This window comes from Plecotus auritus (genome assembly GCF_963455305.1).
Source record: "Plecotus auritus genome assembly, chromosome: 1".
NCBI lineage: Eukaryota > Metazoa > Chordata > Mammalia > Chiroptera > Vespertilionidae > Plecotus > Plecotus auritus.
This window is the reverse complement of record NC_137770.1, coordinates 109,628,936-109,650,519: the sequence shown is the minus strand read 5'-3', so window position 1 is coordinate 109,650,519 and position 21,584 is coordinate 109,628,936. Positions and strand designations below refer to the sequence as shown.

Genomic DNA, 21,584 nt, shown 5'->3' with positions numbered 1-21,584 from the left:
AAAATAAACAATTTATTATGTTCACAATTATTCATGCTACCACTATCTCCATCTAGTTCCAAAACATTGTCATCACTCCAAAGTAAAACTCCTTATCTATTAAACAGTTTGCCCTGCTTTCATCTCCCCTAAGCCCTGGCAACCACCAATCCCTTTGATGCTTTTAGTGTTGTTTAGAAGTCTTTGTCTAATCTAGGCTTCTGTATGCGGTGTTGACTACCATTGCATAACAGCAGGAAGCAGCATTTGGTAGACTGCAACATCTACACATTCTCTTTCATGAATTTCTTAGGCTGCTGCAGGGACACAAAACTTTACATGAGATAATGTATGTGAAAATACAGTGACGTCTATTTAAGGTTGTTACTGCATAAACTTATGTTATCATTTGAAGGACAAATCAAGGACAAATTCAGTCCCCACATGGACTTCAGAACAGTTCTCTCCTCTGCATTTTTATCACATAATATATGAAATCCATGTTTGAAAATTTGATATGATAGCTGCTTATTATATCACTTAATGATTTTTTTTGTACATTAGAATTTCCACTGCCTTACATTTAGGCATCAATGAGTAATCTTATACCAACTTTTTCATCTCTGTAGAGGTCTTTCTCTAGGTTAGCTCAAAGAATGACTATTGCTGATACGCAGATCTTAATCAATTCAGCATGTGCTCACAGTTGTTTTGAAGAATTCTTTCTTATTATTACCTTCTGTAGTTTCAAAATAATGTGTGTTTTCAGCTACCCAAATGTAATTACTTTTCTGAGCACATTAAATATCATAAAAATTTTCTTATGCACTACAGATCTTAAGCTATGAATCACCATACTAGTGAATAATTCATAGCTACTTTTCTATGTGTTTATTTTAAAACAAGATATTATCTCTCATTATTTATTGTGTAGATGTTTCCACATCTGTAATCATGTCCCAGACCTCTGAATTATCCAGTCACTATCAACACAGCCCAAAAAAGACCATGTGCCAGGTCTCTGGCAAACATGCCAAGAAAAAGAAGGATGGGCACATTGAGCGAACTGCAGACTCATTTATTCAATTTACTGAGAAAATGTGGTCATCTAAAAAGGGGAGTCTGCTGCTTTGAGACAGATCTTTAGCCTGGATTCTGATCCAGGGAATCACACTGATTTAGAAGGTAGAATGAATGGATGGTTAAAAAGACTGAACCTAGTGGCAGTTTGCCAGTGTCAACTCTGTAGTGAGGTAGAAGTTACTGAAGGAATTTGCTGCAGATATTTCCAAGCTCTCACAGAAGTGTGGAAGTTGCCCCTAGCCATGTGAGAAACCAACATTAGGGAAAGTAATGTCAAAGCTTTAAACACGATTTGTGAAAGGGAGTGCTTTTTTTCTTCTTTAAATTGATTAACAATTTAAACACAAAATATCTACTTTGTTCCTTGTTCTACTGGAGATATTTAGAGATATACAGAAAGAGGATATGGTACATCTCAGCCTTCCGTGAATATCCATCCTATTTGGACTAGCACTTACATTTGAGAAAAATTAGAGAACCACAAAGGTAAAATATTTTAAAGTATTCAAATGAGGGCATGGAGATCATTTGTTTTTTGCTTTTTTTTTCAATTTAATCTTGGTACTATTCTGGGCCACCACCAATGTAGAATACCGCCTTTGTAAAAACTGTAAGGAATGAAAAAAAAACAAACAACAAACAAACAAAAAACCAGAAAACTGAAAAGAAAAAAAAACAGTTTTGAATACTTAAAAGTAGCACATTATCAAGAGCAAGGAGATCTTAGCAAAGACAAGCATCTGGATTGCCAGAAAGGATGCTATTAATTCAGTGAGAATAATAAGTAGACCCTGGGGGCCTCAGGTCCAGATGGTGGAGTAAGGAGGTGCTGTGCTTACCTCCTCCCATGACCACATCAAAATTACAACTAAATTATAGGACAATCAACCTGGAGAGCCACCTAAAGACTAACTGAACAAAAGTCCTATAACTAAGGATGTAAAGAAGTCACATTGACACCAGTAGGAGAGGTGGAGACACAAAATACGCTGGTTCTACACCCATGTGTGGCAGTTAAGAATCGAGAGGGATTTATTTTCTGCAAAGATTACCTCTGAGGAGTAGAGTCCCAGCCCCACACTGGACTCCAGAGCTCAGAGCACTAGAGCCAGGAGAAGGAGCCCTCATAACATCTGGCTGTGAAAATCAGGGATAATTTCATCTGTCTGGGTGAGACAGAAAGCTTCTGGAAACACAGGTGTCCTCTTAAAGGGGTCATGTACAGACTCCCTCACTCATAGGCACTCACTCTGAGGTCCAGCAAAGGGAGAGTGGTGGGAGGTGCAAAAGAGATGTATGGGTAGAGGCTGAATTGTGTGGCTTTGGGGAGAGAGATGAAGAGACAGCCACAATTGCCCCTCCCACACAGTAAACAGGCCAGCACTATCTATCCTGTGTTGAGCCCTCCCCCCACACGGCCTGTGGGCATAGGTGGGCACTAAATCTGAATACAAATTAACCTGGTGAACACCACTCACCCCACCATGGTGATTCCCTGAGACCCTGGCCCACACAACTCTCACACTGCCACAGTGCTTTCAGGAGCTGGCAGCTGGACTCAGCCAGAGCATTAGCAGGAGCTCTTTCAGCCACAGGCAGCCAGCCTTGGCCTATACTCCAGTCATTCTTAAAAACCCTCAAAGGTATGCAAGCCACAGGAACGAGGCGCTTGGACTCCATGTGCACTGTGCATTTTGATGAGTGGACCAAGGCTTGATACTGGCTCAAAATCTGAATCTGCATTAACTGGTGAACGCCCCTTACTCCACTCTGATGATTTCCTCAGACCACACCCAACTCCCTACAACTCCAGGGGCTCTTTCATTGGCAGGCAGCTGGCTTGTACTTTAGTATTTCTTAAAAATTCTCAAATGTGAGGCCTAAAGCAGGTGGCAGCTGGGCGGTAGTGCCCTATGCCTCTTGATGAGTGGTCCCAGACTCTACACTGGCAGCAATATGAATCTGTATTAACCTGGTGAATACCACTCACCCCATCCATCTCACTAACTGCATGAAGATCTTTCAGCAGCTGTGCATGATGGGCATCTGGGAGGCTGCAGATATTCTTGGGATAAACTGTGTCTATTGCTGAGTAGTGGCCCCAGGTAATTTACTGGGGGCAGCCAGCCTCAGTCTGGTTTGCAGCATGGCCTCTTCTACACACCTCCAATAGAGCACAGGTATCTAACAACCAAAGGTAGCTTTGTAGTTTATTGCAGGTCCCCTCAGGTCAGTCATAAGCAGAGTCTGACATTGGTCTGAACTAGACTCTCCTAAGAAGCCCCAGAACCAACACACCTAGTGTCTGGCATCAGATCACAACAGAATACCACCCAATTAGCTCTACAAATGGCAAACCAAATAGGTGGTCTCAGTGGGCAACAGAGCCTCACTGTGGCAAATCGTGCTCCATGGAGTGACCCTAACACAGCAGCTTATATTCTATGCTCAAGGCCAATCCTTATAACCAGTCAGTCTGAGGGTTCACCCAACTCACCAACATGTCAACAGCAATCAAGGTTCAACTACAACAGGACAGCATACACAATTGATACAAGGTACATTCCTGGAACACCCAGCTCAGGGGATCAGGGAGACTGTGCTACTGGTCCCAGAAGATAACTACAACATAAAGCCACCCAGCCAACACTGGGAAACATAGAAGATCTACCTAATATATAAAAGCAAACACAGAGAGGAGACAATGAAACATGTCTCAAAAAAATAGGAGAAACCCTAGAAAAAGAATGAAACTAAATGGAGGCAAGCAATCTATGAGGTACAGAGTTCAAAACAATGCTTATAAGGATGCTCAAGGAACACAAGGGAAGAATAGAGGAACACAGTGAGAATGCCACACAAAGAAATAGTAAGCATAAAAAAGGGATATATAAAACATAAAAAGTAACCAGTAAGAAATAAAAAAAAAAAAAACAATGCTGAAATGAAGACTACACTGCAAGGAATCAATAGCAAATTAGATGAAGCAGAAGATTAAATCAGTAATTTGGAAGACAGGGTAGCAGAAAACATCCAATTTGAACAAGCAAAAAAAAAAAAGTATTTTTTAAAAAGAGGATATTTTAAGGGACTCTTGAACCACACTTACCATACCAATACATCACAGGGTACCAGAAGGAGAAGAGAAAGAGAAAAAAGATTAAAAACCTATTTGAAGAAAGAATGACTGAAAACTTCCCTAACCTGGCACAGAAAATGGACATACAAGTCAAAAAAGTGCAGAGAATCTCAAACAAGATGAACCCAAAGAGCCCAAACCAAGACACATCATATTTAAAATGGAAAAATTTAAAGACAGACAGAATCCTAAAAGCAGCAAGAGAAAGACAGTTAGTTACCTACAAGGGAACTTTCATAAAACTGATTTTTCAACAGAAACTTTGCATGCTACAGATATTGACACAAAATATTCAAAATAATGAAAAAAAAGACCTACAACCAAGACTATCATTTAAAGTTGAAGGAGAGAGGAAAGCAGAGTAGGTGAAAGGTACACTAACCTCCTCCCAAGATCAAATTGGAATTACAACTAAAATACAGAATAATCAACCTGAATAACCAACTGAGACCATCTGAACAAAAGTCTTATAAACAAGGATTTACAGAAGAAGCACATCCAGACTGGTAGAAAGTTCAGAGATGTCCCTACATGCCCCAGCTTAGAATATGGAGGGTCATTTCAGCTGCAAAGGTTCCCTGAAGAACATGGGGTTTCAACCCCACACCAGGCTCCCCAGCCATGAACACCATAGTTGAGAAAAGGCACCCACATAGCATATGGCTGTAAAAATCAGTTGGGATTCTGTCCTCCAGGGAGAGACAGTAGTCTTCTAGAAACACAGGTCTTAAAGGGCTAATGCACAAAATCTCATCACAGCCAACTCACCCTGGGCTCCTGCAGAGGAAGAATGGAGTGGAATAGAGCCTGTAAGGAGAGACTGGGGCTTTGGGCTCTGGGAAGAGAGCCAAAGGGACAGCTGCCAGAATAACTGCGGCTGAGTCCCTCTCCCATGCTGCATATGTCATTTTTTTGGGTGGAGCACTCTCCCTTTTACAGCATCAGCCTGAGGAATGCAATAGTCCCACCTTCTGAACTCTTTGTTGCCCCACAATGCAGAGCTCATGCCTTGCTGAGGAGTCAACTTCCTAGGCTGCAGTGTAGAGGTCTGGGCAGACTCAGTTGTGTTGCTTTGGGATGGAAGCCATTCCCCCTATTTTTATTTTTATTTTTTTAAACGACTGCTGGCTCTGCCTCATAGAGTATTTGCTAGTCTCACCCTCTGAGCTTCCACCAGACAGCAGGCCCAGCCTCCTGACTCCTGGTGGCTCCACCCTGCCAAACACATACATGCTAGGTAATCTGGATAGAATCCGAGACAGACTGAGTTTTGCGGGGGCCACTCCCCTTACCTTTCCCCAAGCCTGACTGGCATCTCCCTCTCATGGGAGATCCACTAGCTCACCCTCTTGACTTCTGGAGGCTCTGCCCTGCTGAGCTTGGGCTCTAGGCAGAATCTGAGACAGACTGAGTTGTATGGTTCTAGGAAAGAGTCCATTTTTTCTCTCACATACCAGACCAATGCAGAGCCTTTCCTTCACACGTCAAAATCTTGGTCTGTTTGGGCTTGATAAACTCTGCTTGGCTTTGCCCTGATGAGTTCCTGAGACTCCTACCCCACCACAGAGAATTGCAGGCACTCAGTGGGGAATAACTAGACTTGGTATGCCCTGGGGCTTTTGCTGAGTGACCTCTGACCCAGCACTGGCACCTAGTTTGAACCTGAATCAATCTAGTGAACTCCACTTGCCCCTACCTGGTGACTCACTGAGAACCTACTTCATGCAACTTGAATTACCACCAGAGGCTATTTCAGTGACTGAGCCTAAGAAGCAGCCAATAGGCAGAAGCAGGCAAAGGCAGATCTTGTAATGCCTTGGGTCTTCTGCTGACCTGCCCCTGGGATCAGTGTTGTTGGAAGCCATCCTTGGTGCACAGCTTGATCCTTCCAATGCATACCAAGCCAACAGAGGCAGTCACAAACTATGGAATGCTTTGTAGCTTTGAACAGGTTTCACAGGGCAAGTCACTGGCAACATCTGACATTGAGCTGCACCAAATTCCCCCCCCCCCCGCAAAGAAGCCCCAAAATCAACACAACTGGTTATCAGCTTCAGACATCAGAACAGGATCTGATAAGCTTCACAAGGAGAATATGCAAAGGGAGATCTTGGCAGGCACCAGACCCTGCTGAGGCAAATTTCGCTTCATGTGATCAACACCTGCACAGCACCTCATGCAATATGGTCAGGGTCTCACAGTTAGCCAGTTTAAGGTTGACCCCATACACAAATGGACCAATAGGAATAAAAACTCCAATACAACAGGAGAGCCCACATAATCCACACAAGGGACGTTCTTGGAGCACCCAGCTCAAATGATCAAGGAGACTGTGACACTGGGTCCCAGAGAACACCTACTACATAAGTCCACACTACCAAGACTGGAAATCATAGCAAATCTACCTAATCCATAGAAACAAACAAAGAGAAGCAGTCAAAATGGGGAGAAAAAGAAACATACCCCAAATGAAAGAACAGGAGAAATCTTCAGAAAAAAGAGCTAAATGAAATTGAGGAAAGCAATTTACCAGATATAGAGTTCAAGAATAATGGTTTTCCCCTATGTTCATAGCAGCACAATTTACAATTGCTAAGATTTGGAAACAACCCAAGTGCCCATCAGCAGATGAGTGGATTAAAAATCTGTGGTACATCTACACAATGGAATACTATGCTGCTGTAAAAAAGAAAAAACTTTTACTATTTGCAACAACATGGATGGAACTGGAGAGCATTATGCTAAGTGAAATAAGCCAGTCAGAGAAAGATAAATATCACATGATCTCACTCATATGGGGGATATAATGAACAACATAAACTGATGAACAAAAAGGCTGGGGAGGTAAGAGGGGGAAGAGATCAACCAAAGGACTTGTATGCATGCATATTAGCATAACCAATGGACACGGACACTGGGGTGGTGCGGGCTTGTCCTGGGGGCTGGGAATGACTGGAGAGGGGTCAACTGGAAAAAAAGGAGACATATGCAATACTTTAAACAATTAAAAAGAAGGAAAAAAAATAACACACACACAAATAATAATGGTTTTAACAATGTTCAAGGAACTTAATAACTTCAAAGAATGTATTGAGAACTTCAACAGCATGAAAAAGAACAACTAACAAATGAAGAGCACAATATCTCAAATGAAGAATATACTACAAAGGAATAAACAGAAGCAGAGGATCAAATCAGTGATTTGGAAGACAAGGCAGCGGAAAACATCCAATCAGAGCAACAAAGAGAAAAAAGAATTTTTTAAAAATGAGGATAGTTTAAAGGATCTTTGAGACAACATGAAATATAACAACACCATTTCATAAGGCTACCAGGAGAACAAAGATTAAGGGATCAAGAACCTATTTGAAGAAATAATGGATAAAAACTTTCCTAACCTGGTGAAGAAAAAAGACCCAAAGAGCCCACACAAAGACACATCATAATTAAAATGGCAAAGGTTAAGGATAAAGAGAGAATCTTAAAAAGAGCAAGAGAAAGATAGTCAGTTACCTACAAGGGAATTCCAACATGAATATCAGCTGATTTCTCAACAAAAGCATTTCAGGCCAGAAAAGATTGGCATGAAATATTCAAAGTGATGAAAATGAAAGACCTATAACCAAGACTACACTACCCAGTAAGGCTATAATTTAAAACTGAAGAAGAAATAAAGTGCTTCCATATGAGAAAAAGCTAAATGAGTTCATTACCACCAAACCAGTATTACAACAAATGTTAAAGGGTGGTCTTTAAAAGGAAGGAGGAGGGAAAAAATAGAGAAACATAGTTATAAAGAATAAAATGGCAATAAATATGTACCTATCAATAATCACTTCAAATGTAAATAACTTCAGTGCTCCAATCAAAAGACATTGGGTAGCTGAATGAATAAGAAAACAAGACCAATATATTTACAGTCTACAAGAGACCTCAGAATGAAAGCTACACAGAGACTAAAAGTAGAAGGATACAAACTGAAATTTTGAAAAACTAGGGTACCAATACTTATATCTGACAAAATAAACTTTCAAAGAAATCTGTACTAACAAAAGCCTATGTGGTCATCATGCCCTCACACCCTCACGCCGTAACAATCCATCACCAGGAAGCTGTGTGCGCAGCAAGTGCGCGTGGGTGGGCAGGGACTTGACACTGCATGTGCAGCGGGTCCCAGCAGCTCCACACAGAGCCATGGGGGCGGGTCCCGGCGGCTCCGCATGGCGATACCAGGGGCGGGACCCTCGGCTCTGGCCTACCTTTTTGGGGCAATCCATTGAGGAGCCCCAGATGAGTAGGCAGGGCCTATCTCTTTGGGGAGATCGATCTTGGGGCTCCCACACTGTGAGAGGGCACAGGCCAGGCTGGGGAACCTCCCACCCCGGGTGAACGAATTTCGTGCACCATGCCTCTAGTGCTATAATAAAAGACAAAGAAGAACACTGAATAATGATAAAGGGAGCATTCTAACAAGAGGCTATAACCCTTGTGAACATTTATGCACCCAATATAGAAACACCTAAATATATAAAGCAATCTTGATGGACATAAAGAGAAAGATTGACAGTAATACAGTCATAATAGGGTATTTTAATACCCTGTTGACATCAATGGATAGAACTTCCAGACAGAAAATCAACCAGGAAACAGCAGCCTTAAATGACACACTAGGTCAAAGGAATTTAATTAATTTCTTCAGAGCATTTCAGCCCAAAGCAGTAGAATATACATTTTTCTGAAGTGCACATGGAACTTATTCTAGGATAGACCACATGTTAGGACACAAAACAAGTCTCAATAAATTTAAGAACACTAAATTTATATTAATCTTCTTCTCTGACCATAATGGTATGAAACTAGAAATCAGTTACAAGAAAAAAATTGGAAAACACACAATCACATGGAAGCTAAATATGCTTTTACAATAAATATTGGATGGAATAACATTGAGGTTAAGGAATAAATAAAAAGATACCTTGAGACAATTGAAAATAAAAACACTATGACCCAAAATTTATGGGATAGTGAAAGCAGGCCAAAGAAGAAAATTCATAGCATTACAGCCTACTGCAAGAAACAAGGAACATTTTAAATAAACTATCTAACCTTACACCTAAAGGAACTAGAAAACGAATAACAAACAAAGCCCAAAGTTAATAAAGGGAAGGAAATAATAAAGATCAGAGCAGAGATAAACATCATGGAGTCTAAAAAGCAATTCAAAAGATCAATGAAACCTAGAGTTGATTCTTTTAAAAGATAAAGAAAATTAATAAACCTTTAACCAGACTCATCAAGAAAAAAAAAAAGAACACAAATAAAATCAGAAATGAAAGAGAAGTGAAAACTAATACCAAATACAAAGGATTGTAAGAAAATACTACAAACAACTACATGCCAACATATTGGACAATCTGAAAGAAATGGATAAATTCCCAAAAACAAACACTCTTCCAAGATTAAATCAAGAAGAAATAAAAAAATTGAACAGACCAGTTACTGCAAACATTTAATCAGTAATTTAAAAATTCCCCAATAAACTACAGTCCAGACTGATGACTTCACAGGTGAATTTTACCAAACATTCAAAGACGAATTAACACTATTCTTCTCAAATTATTTCAAAAAATTTTAAGAAGAGTGAAAGCTCTTAGTCTATTTTATGGAACCAACATTACTCTGGTTCCAAAACCCAATGAACACATTACAAGAAAAGAAAATGTTTAGGCCAATATCCCTGATAAATATAGATGCAAAAATCCTCAACAAAATATTAGCAAACTTAATTCATCAATACATTACAAAGACGGATCAAGTGGAATTTATTCTAGGGATGCAAGTTTGGTTCATTACTCATAAGCCATTTAATATGATACACCACTTAAAAATAATAGGTAAAAAGCATATCATCATATCAATAACTGCAGACAAAGCATTTGACAATATCCAGCATCCATTTATGGAAAAAAAGAACAACTCTCAGAAAAGTGGGAATAGAGGAAACATACCTCAACTAATAAAAGCTATATATGACAGAACCAAAATGGCGGCAGAATAGAAAGACGTATCCCGAGCCTTGTCACGGAGCAGATAAAAAGAACAGCTGAGGGTCGCACGAGGAGTGTCTGTTGGAGAGTTAAGGGACAGCTATACTCCAGGAGACTGTGGGGGACTGCTGGACAGGGCTCCCCTGACCGGGCAGCCCCAACTGCGGCTGGGTTCCCTACCAGAGCCACTGGCTGGGACACGGAGACCACGCCATCTTGAAGGGGAAAGTGGATGTTATTAGAAACCTGAAAATCTACAACTGTGGCACCCACCGAACAGCTGCGAACCTCAGAGCACCAGTCCCCAATTGGCGCAAACACACGGATTCAGAGAAGCTCTACACTCCACCAGAGAAAGGTCAGATTTCACCTGGGATAAGGAGAGAGAGAACTACATAACCAGACACCGGAAGAAGCAGAGACCATGGGGAGACAAAGAAACAGCCCACATATGAAAGAAAAGCAGGCATCACCAGAAAAGGAAGTAAACAAAATGGAGGCAAGCAACCTGCCAGAGAAAGAATTCAGAGAAATGGTCATAAGGTGGCTGAAAAGAATGGAAGATAAATTTGACAAAAACAAAAACAAACACTCTTCCAAGATTAAATCAAGAAGAAATAAAAAATTTGAACAGACCAGTTACTGTAAACATCGAATCAGTAATTTAAAAATTCCCCAATAAACAGTCCAGCCTGATGGCTTCACAGGTGAATTTTACCAAACATTCAAAGACGAATTAACACTATTCTTCTCAAATTATTTCAAAAAATGACTAAGAACCAAGAGGAAATGAAGAAGAAACAAGAAGAAATGAAAAATGATATTGCTGCTGTAAAGAACTCAATAGAAAGCATCAAGAGTAGACTAGAAGAAGCAGAGGACCGCATCAGTGAGCTAGAAGACAAGGTAGGAAAAAATACCCAAGTAGAGCAGCTTCTAGAAAAAAAAAAATTAAAAAGCAGGAGGAGAGCCTAAGGGAACTTTGGGACAACACAAAATGAAACAACATCGGCATAATAGGGATGCCAGAAAAAGAGGAAACTAAGCAAGGATTAGAAAACATGTCTGAAGAAATGATTACAGAAAACTTGCCTGATATTCAGAAGAAAAACTCACACAAGTCCAAGAAGTTCACAGATGCCCAAACAAGAAGAACCCAAAAGAGCTGACATCAAGACAGATAATAATTAAATTGGCAAACACCAACAACAAAGCAAGAATCTTAAAAGCGGCCAGAGACAGAAAGTTACCTACAAAGGAACCCCCCCTAACAACTGATTTTTCAACAGAAACTCATCAGGACAGAAGGGAATGGAATGAAATATACAAAGTCATGCAAAGGAAGGGTCTGAATCCAAGAATACTGTACCCAGCAAGGCTATCAATCAAAATTGAAGGTGAAATCAGGAGCTTCACAGACAAAAAAAGGACTAAGGGAGTTTATTACCACCAAACCAGTGATGCAAGAAATGCTAAAAGGTCTGCTGTAAAAAAAAAAGAAATAAGAAGCAAGGAAGGAACACAGGGGTAAAAAATAAAAATGGCAACAAGTAAGTACCTATCAGTAATAACTTTAAGTGTAAATGGATTAAATGCCTCAATCAAAAGACATAGGTTAACGGATTGGATTAGAAAACACAACCCATATATCTACTGTCTACAAGAAACCCACGTCAAAAAAAAAAAAAAGACGCACACAGACTGAGGCTGAAGGGATGGAAGAAGGTTTTTCAGGCGAATGGAAATGAAAAAAAAGATGGGGTAGCAATACTTATATCTGGTAAATTAGATCTCAAAGTGAAGGACATAACAAGAGATAAGGAAGGCCACTTCATAATACTAAAGGGAGCAATCCAACAAGAAGAAATAACTCTGGTAAACATATATGCACCTAATACAGGAGCACACAAATACATAAAAATAACTCCTGGAGGATATCAAAGGAGAAATTGACAGCAATACAATCATAGTAGGAGACTTTAATACCCCACTATCACCATTGGACAAATCCTCTAAATAAAAAATCAGCAAAGAAACATCAATCCTAAATGACTCACTAGACCAGATGGAATTAATTGACATCTTCAGAACATTTCACACCAAAGACACAGAATATACATTCTTCTCAAGTGCACATGGGTCATTTTCAAAGATAGAACATATGTTGGGCCATAAGCAAAGTCTCTTCATATTCAAGAAGATAGAAATCATATCAAGCATCTTCTCAGATCACAGTGGCATAAAACTGGAAATCAACTACAATAAAAACAATTAAAAAATCAAACACATGGAGAATAAACAGCATGCTATTAAATAATGACTGGGTTACCAGAGAGATCAAAGAAGAAATAAAAAACATCATGACAACAAATGACAATGAAAACTCAACAATCCAAAATCTATGGGACACTGCAAAACAGTCTTGAGAAGGAAGTTCATAGCTCTACAAGCCTACTGCAAAAACCAAGAAACAATGGTAATAAATTACCTAACCTACAACTCAAAAAGTTAGAAAGAGAGCAACAAGAAAAGTCCAGTGTAAGCAGAAGGAAGGAAATAATAAAGATCAGAGCGGAGAAAAATGACATTGAAACCAAAAAAACAATACAAAAGATCAACAAAACCAAGAGCTGGTTCTGTGAAAGGATAAACAAGATTGATGAACCTCTAGCCAGGCTCACCAAGAAGCAAAGAGAGAGGACCCAAATAAACAAAATCAGAAATGAAAGAGGTGAAATAACAACAGACCCCACCGAAATACAAAGGATTGTTAAAAAATACTATGAACAACTCTATTCCAACAAACTGGACAACCTGGAGGAAATGGACATATTCCTAGAAAAATATTTCCTTCCAAAACTCAATCAGGAAGAATCTAAACATCTCAATAGGCCAATAACTATGGAAGAAATTGAAGCAGTCATCAAAAAGCTTCCAGCAAACAAAAGCCCAGGGCCAGATGGCTTCACAGGGGAGTTTTACCAAACATTCAAGGAAGAACTAAAACCTATCCTCCTCAGACTACTCCAAAAAATTCAAAAGGAATGAACACTTCCAAGCTCATTCTATGAAGCCAGCATCACCCTAATACCAAAAACAGATAAAGACAACACAATGAAAGAGAATTACAGGCCAATATCCCTCATGAACATAGATGCCAAAATCCTCAACAAAATTCTAGCAAATTGAATCCAGCACTACATCAGAAAGATCATACACCATGACCAAGTAGGATTTACCTCAGGAATGAAAGGATGGTACAATATCCACAAATCAAAAACGTGATACATCACATATACTAAGTGAGAGATAAAAATCACATAGTCATATCAATTGATGCAGAAAAAGCATTTGACAAAATCCAACACCCTTTCTTGATAAAAACTCTCAACAAGGTGGGAATAGAAGGATCATACCTAAACATAATAAAAGCTATATATGATAAACCCACAGCTAACATCATACTCAATGGGCAAAAACTAAAACCATTTCCCATAAGAACAGGAAGAAGACAGGGATGCCCACTCTCACCACTCCTGTTCGACATAGTACTGGAAGTATTAGCCATTGCAATTAGACAAGAAGAAGAAATAAAAGGCATCCAAATTGGAAAAGAAGAATTAAAGCTGTCCTTATTTGCAGTTGACCTGATATTGTACATAAAAAACCTGATGAAAGACTCCATCAAAAAACTAATAGACTTAATAAATGAATTCGGCAATGTAGCAGGATACAAAATTAACGCCAAGAAATCTATGGCATTTCTATACACCAATAGTGAACATACAGAAAGAGAGACTAAAAAAGCAATCCCATTTACCATCGCACCAAAAAATTAAGATACCTAGGAATAAACTTAACTAAGGAGGTAAAAGACCTATATGTGGAAAACTACACGACACTGAAAAAAGAGATAGAGGGAGACATAAACAGATGGAAGAACATACCATGTTCATAGATTGGTAGAATCAACATCATCAAAATGTTCATACTACCCAAAGCAATCTATAAATTCAATGCAATTCCTATTAAAATACCAATGGCATATTTCACAGACCTAGAACCAACCTTCAAAAAATTCATCTGGAATAAAAAGAGACCCCGAATAGCTGTAAGAATCCTGAGAAAGAAGAACAAAGTAGGGGGGATCTCAATACCAGATATCAAGCTGTATTACAAAGCCACGGTTCTTAAAACAGCCTGGTACTGGCACAAGAACAGACATATAGATCAATGGAATAGAATAGAGAACCCAGAAATCAACCCAAACCACTATGCCCAATTAATATTTGACAAAGGAGGCATGAACATACAATGGAATCAAGACAGTCTATTCAACAAATGGTGCTGGGAAAATTGGACAGATACATGCACAAAAATGAAACTAGATCACCAACTTTCACCATACACAAAAATAAACTCAAAATGGATAAAGGACTTAAACATAAGACGGGAAACCATAAAAATACTAGAGGAATCCACAGGCAGAAAAATCTCAGACATATGCCGAAGGAACTTCTTCACTGATACTGCCCCTAGGACAATGGAAAATAAAGAGAAAATAAACAAATGAGACTACATGAAAATAAAAAGCTTTTGCACAGCAAAGAAAACCATCAATAAAACAATTAGAAAGCCCACTGCATGGGAGAACATATTTGCCGATGATATCAGTGATAAGGGTTTAATCTCCAACATTTACAGAGAACTCATACAACTTAACAAAAAGAAGTTCTTAAGTTCTATGACCCAATAAAAAAATGGGCATCTGATATAAATAGACACTTTTCTAAAGAAGACAGATGGGAGGCCAAGAGACATATGAAAACATGCTCAAAGTCACTAATCATCCCAGAGATGCAAATCAAAACAACAATGAGGTACCATCTTACACCTGTCAGTATGGCTATCATCAACAAATCAACGAAGGACAAGTGTTGGCGAGGATGCAGAGAAAAAGGAACTCTTTTGCACTGCTGTTGGGAATGCAGTCTGGTGCAACCACTGTGGAGAACAGTATGGAGTTTCCTCAAAAAACTAAAAATGGAACTCCCATTTGACCCAGTGATCACACTTCTAGGAATATATCCCAAGAAACTAGAAACACGAATCAAAAAGGATATATGCACCCCTATGTTCATAGCAGCACAATTTACAATAGCTAAGATTTGGAAACAGCCTAAGTGCCCATCAGCAGATGAGTGAATTAAAATATGGTGTTACATCTATACCATGGAATACTACTCTGCTGTAAAAAAGAAAGAACTCTTACCATTCACAACAGAATGGATGGACCTGAAGAGCATTATGCTAAACAAAATAAGTCAGTCAGAGAAAGATAAATATCACATGATCACACTCACTTGTGGAATATAATGAACAACATAAACTGATGAACAAAAATTGATCCAGAGACAGAGAAGCTTTGAACAGACCATCAAACTTCAGAGGAAAGGCGGGGAAGGTAAGAGATCAACCAAAGGATTTGTATGCATGCATATAAGCATAACCAATGGACACAGACACTAGGGGGGTGAGGGCATGTACTGGGGCTTGGGGGTGCCCAGGGAGAGGCCAATGGGGGAAAAAAGAGACATATGTAATACTATATGTAATATTTTAAACAATAAAGAATTTAAATATTAAGTATAAGTCCCAAAACCATAAGAATCCTAGAATAAAACTTAGGCAGTCAACTCTTTGATATTGTTCTTTGTAATATTTTTTGATATATCTCCTTAGGCAAGGGAAACAAAAGAAAAAATAAACAAATGGGACTACACCAGACTTGAATATTTTTGCACAGCAAAGGAAACCATCAACAAAATGGAAAGACAACGTACTGAATGGAACAAGATATTTGCCAAGATAAGTTAGATTAGGGCTTAATATCCAAAATTTATCAAGAAATTATACTACTTCACACCAAAAGAACCAAGCAATCCAATTTAAAAATGGGGTAATTTTATTTTTTTTAAATGCAACAGCTGTGTTGAAATTTTTTTTGTCATTATCACTTGAAAGAGTAAAATAGGCTTTATTTATTAAAAAAATAATGGACAGAGGATCTGACAGACATTTCTCCAAAGAGGACATACAGATTGCCAATAGACTTATGAAATGATTCTCAATGTCACTAATTGTCAGAGAAATGTAAATCAAAACCACAATAAGATATTACCTCATACCTATCTGAATGATTATTATCAATAAATCAACAAATAACAAGTGCTGGCAACAATGTGTAGAAAACAGAACCCCCATGCACTGTCAGCAGAATTGCAAATTGGTACAGCCACTGTTTAAAATAGTATATATATTCCTTTAAAAAATTAAAAATGAAACTACCTTATAACCCAACAATTCCACTTCTGGGTATTTATTTGAAGAAATTATAACACTAATTCAAAAATATATATACATCTCTTTGTTCACCGCAGTGTTATTTACAATAACCAAGTATAGAAGCAACCTAAATGTTCATCAGATGAATTGATAAAGAAGATGTGGTACCTACATACAATGGAATATCACTCATTCATAAAAAGGAATGAAATATAACTATTTGCAACCACAAGGATATACCACAAGTGTATTTTGCTAAGTAAAATAAGTCAGGCAGAGAAAGACAAATATCATATGAGTTCACTTATATGTGGAATCTAAAAAACAAAATAAATGAACAAACAAAACTGAAAGAGATACAAAGAACAAACTGATGGTTATCAGGTGAGAGTGGGCATTAAGGGTTAGATGAAAAAGGTGAAGGGATTAAAACTTACAAATTGGCAGTTACAAAATAGTCACAGGGATGTAAAATACAGCATAGGGAATATAATCCTATCTAATAAAGAGGGAATGTGCTAATTGACACTCACGCCATCGTAAAGATGGCAGTGCCCAGAGCCAATAGGAGGAAATATGCTAATTGACTGCCCCGCCCTCAAAGATGGCAGCGCCCACAGCCACAAGATGGCGGCACCCAGTTCTGTCAGCCCCGCCTGCGGGTCAGGCCTTGCCATGCACCTGCCTCCAGAGTCCCCCAGTCTCCGCAGCCCCCCAGCCACCCAAGGCTGGCCCAAGGTGCAGGCAAGCCTCAGATGGTGGCTGCCCAGCCGCCCAAGGCTCAAGTAACCAGAGCCAGCCGAGGCTTGCACTGCCGGCAGTGGCAATAGCAGAGGTGTGATGGGATGTCACCTTCCCCTGATCACCAGGTTGCCTCCTGCCCCTGAGGGCTCCCTGACTGTGAGAGGGGGCAGGCTGGGCTGAAGGAACTCCCCCCACTCCAGTGCATGAATTTTCATGCACCGGGCCTCTAGTAAATAATATTGGAATAACTATGTGGTTCCAGGTGAATACTAGACCAGCCGTGGGCAAACTACGGCCCACGGGCCGGATCCAGCCCATTTGGCTGTTCTATCCAGCCCGCGGAGCCGAAAGAGCAGAGGGTTCTCTTGCTCTCCCCTCCGCTACTTCACCAGCAGCAGTGTTAACATGGCAACGTCGGGAAACATGGCCGCAGCTCCTTCTGAGTGGGCGGATTTATATCTGCCCATTCAGTAGAAGGAACAACCTCTCAATCTTCCAGAGGCTCCTTGTAATGCCCGCGGACGCGTCCCCCGACATCACCCTGGGAATGCGTAGACACGTTATCTGGTGATGTAGGGAGACACGCCCCTGGAGAGCACAGTATCAGAGCATTAGCTAAAAAGGAGACCAACAACACCGTTCCCACTAAAGTTGATGTTTTAAAGACCAAAAACCTTTCAACCCAGTCTACATTGCCATCTACATCTACGTCCCGGGCATAATTTGGAAGTTGCACTAAAGAAAATGTTTAATTTACTGTTTACACATTTTGTTCTTTTCTATTTGTTTTAGTTTTAAATTATTTTATTATATTTAAGTTTAATTTGAAAGGCTTTTGTACCTTTCCTTTGTTAGGCAATTTTATTTTGCCTTTGCCATCTTCAATATAAGGTATGTTATTGTGCTATGATTCCTCCATTTTTTGAAGTTTCAAATTATAATAATTAGTGTTTACATTCTTCTTGTTAAAATCTTTGAAATGAATAAAACTATTGAAATAAAAAAAAAAAGACCGTACCCTTTTATGTAATGATGTTTACTTTGAATTTATATTAGTTCACACAAACACTCCATCCATGCTTTTGTTCCGGCCCTCCGGTCCAGTTTAAGAACCCATTGTGGCCCTCGAGTCAAAAAGTTTGCCCACCCCTGTACTAGACTATCATGGTGCTCACTTCGTAAGTTATATAAATATCTAACCACTATACTGTACACCTAAAACTCATATAATATTGCATGTGAACTGTAATTAAAATATATATATAAATAAAATTAAAAAAAGAAGTAGAGCTGGATTATTTGTGTATGCATTTTACAAAGTGTAGACTGTAGCCCTAACTGGTTTGGCTCAGTGGATAGAGCATCGGCCTGCAGACTCAAGGGTCCCAGGTTCGATTCCGGTCAAGGGCATGTACCTTGGTTGCGGGCACATCCCCAGTGGGGAGTGTGCAGGATGCAGCTGATCGATGTTTCTCTCTCATCAATGTTTCTAACTCTCTATCCCTCTCCCTTCCTCGCTGTAAAAAAACAATAAAATATATATTTTTTATAAACTTAAAAAAAATTTTAAAAAGTGTAGACTGTATGCCTAAACAGCATGCACAATATCTGTACATGCTGATTTCCTCGTTACTGTTGGTGTGTGCTTTTGGACAGTTGAGGAAGTTGAAACTAGCTACATTTCTACATTGGTCATAACTCTGTTCAGTATTTAAGCACGATTACAATGTCAAATTTTTATTGAGAAAGCAGCAGTTACCAGCACATTCCTACTGGCTAGAAGCTATTAGAAAACAGGCCCCCACTCATGTCTGATTCTCAAACATCAAGAGAACTGTACATATCTCCACCCTCATAAAGTGAAATGTATGCCCAAAACTGTAAAATAGTAAACACATTGCAAAAATGAATAACAAGCTGAAAAAAGTAGATCGAACTAAATTTAAAGAACTTTAAAAGTGGTCTTTGATTAATGTTGGATACCTTTCATCTACAAACTCAAAGGTATGGGAATACCTGCCAGCAGTAGAATGCAGTCCTCTGGGAGTTAAGATAAAATGACCCCAGAATATATCAGAAAAGTCCTCCCAGACACCTGATCTGGAGAGGTACCATAAGTTGATGGAAACAGAGTTACTCTTTAAAGAAGACAAAAAAGAACAATACTGTACCAAAACTAAATGTGTTTGGAATCTCTTTGGGGGAAAAAATATAATATGGACTTAGCAAACTTAGTAAGTACTAAGAATATAAAAGAATTCATGACAAGGGAGTTCTCCAGCACCTTGAAAATGAAAGGAAAAATAGTTCATGCAATACATGTAAAATCAAAGTTCTCAACTCCAGGATCATGAATAAATAACTAGTGAGAATTCAAGAACTTTCAGGAAAAGGATGTTTATGTAGTTAACAATATAGAAAATGCTAAGGCACCCAACTCCATTCAGTAGATATGGATAAAACACCAAAACAAAGCAGTCCCCAGTGGATTCTGCAAAATTCAAGTCTATTTAGCTCCTGAAAGAAATAAACCATCTCCTGACCTCCTTGCCACAGATTTGAGTTTCCTGCAAAAGTGTTAGTAGATTCGACAGCCAGAGGTTTGAGAATACATTTCAGAGGTGAGGTACTAATCCTTGGATCTTATTTCAGCACCTACAGCTGGACCGACCACTCCCAATGGGAACCTGGTGGATGAATGTGATGATGACCAGGCCAACTGCCACAGTGGAACAGGTGATGACTTCCAGCTCACAGGTGCAGAAACCATCTCCATCCCATTGCTATGCCATTTCAGTTCATGCTGCCATTGAGACCACCTAATTAATGCCTGTTTGTGTTTGTGTAGCTCCTCATGGCAGTGGTCATGAGGGTGGTGGCAGAGTTGTCTCAACAAAGGCAGCCTTGCCAGAAGACATGCATCTTTATTTCCTCCATGTAAAGAACTTGTTCTTAGTAGTCACGGCCACGTGAAATTATAATTTTAGCCATTTTTAGAGCTGACACTAGGATTATTTTAATTGAATAAGTATTTCTCCATGGCTAAAAGTGCTAAACAGATCCCCATCTTCAATCCTCCACCCCATTAACACATTAATTACTAGTACATAACTACACACTTTAGAATGTTTATTTTTCTTTTCTAGTGAGGATACTTTTTTTTTGAGTGGATCCTTTATCCAACTAATTGATGAAATTAGGCTTATATTTGAAATGCAACTTTTAAGTTGGATTTGGTAAATCATTTTACATTAAAAGTTTCAATAACAGAATCAATTGTCATTACACATTACCACCGACTAGCAAGTATATCAGGGCTGGTGTATGCCAAATGTCTCACTAATTAATTTAGAGTATTACTCCATAATATTCTAAAACCCTCAGAGCTAGCAAGTGACCTTCTCTTACAATTGGAATGGCAGAGCAAATGTTAGGCAAGTGGGGAAATGGGATTGCACCAATTTGAAATTGGCCAAGGCAATTTCCACCCTATTGTTGCAAAAGGTACTATGGGACCTTTTTCCGGGTCAAAATGCAGTTTCATATAGCATCTGATTCTCACTTTAGATTGAACCCTTGGATGTAGGTCTGTATTTTTATCTAGAAAGGACTCAGAGAGCCCACATAATTAATTTCCATGTGTGAAACTGAAAGCACTATCATGTAATTTCATAACAGTGCATAATGTTATTGGATAATGCATTCATGTGGCCAATAAATGCTACATTGCTTTGTGCATTTGAAAATAAAACTTATATATGTAGCCATAAGCCACAAAAATTACTCTGATTAATACAGAGTTGATTTCTTTGCAAGATGTCAAGTTCAAGCTGAAAACCCTACAGCTGAGGTTAAAAACAGAGTACCATTCTATGAACCAGGTCCCATGGAACCTTCCCAGGGTTGCCTGTAAGCACTGCCCCAAACCTCAGGCTTTTTGTAGACCATTTCACACATCCGTAGTGAAATTCCTCATAAAAAGGAATGGCTGCAATCACTGAAGTATACCCTTTTCAATTAGCCTCTTGTGGAGAGGGTTCTTTTCTTTATATACCCTAAAGTGGTCAGTTAATATAGATTAGAACAAAGCCTCAGATTTACTCCTCATATCAGAACAACCAACTTTCTCATTTTTTATATCAGTTCATTACTGAATCAATTGAAACTAAAACCTTTGAATGAAATAGAGCAAGTATGTTAGCCTGGAGCAAATTGTGTATGGCAACAATTATAAACCACAGAAAATG

At 39.1% G+C, this 21,584-nt stretch overlaps 1 protein-coding gene across 1 annotated transcript in view; it reads left to right on the top strand.

Moving 5' to 3' along the window:
- The window catches only part of NRP1 (neuropilin 1), a 172,801-nt gene that overhangs the window by 132,220 nt on the left and 18,997 nt on the right, over window positions 1-21,584 (top strand). The window contains 1 exon segment of the mRNA XM_080686986.1: window positions 19,990-20,094. Coding sequence (XP_080543112.1) covers window positions 19,990-20,094 — 105 coding nt within the window.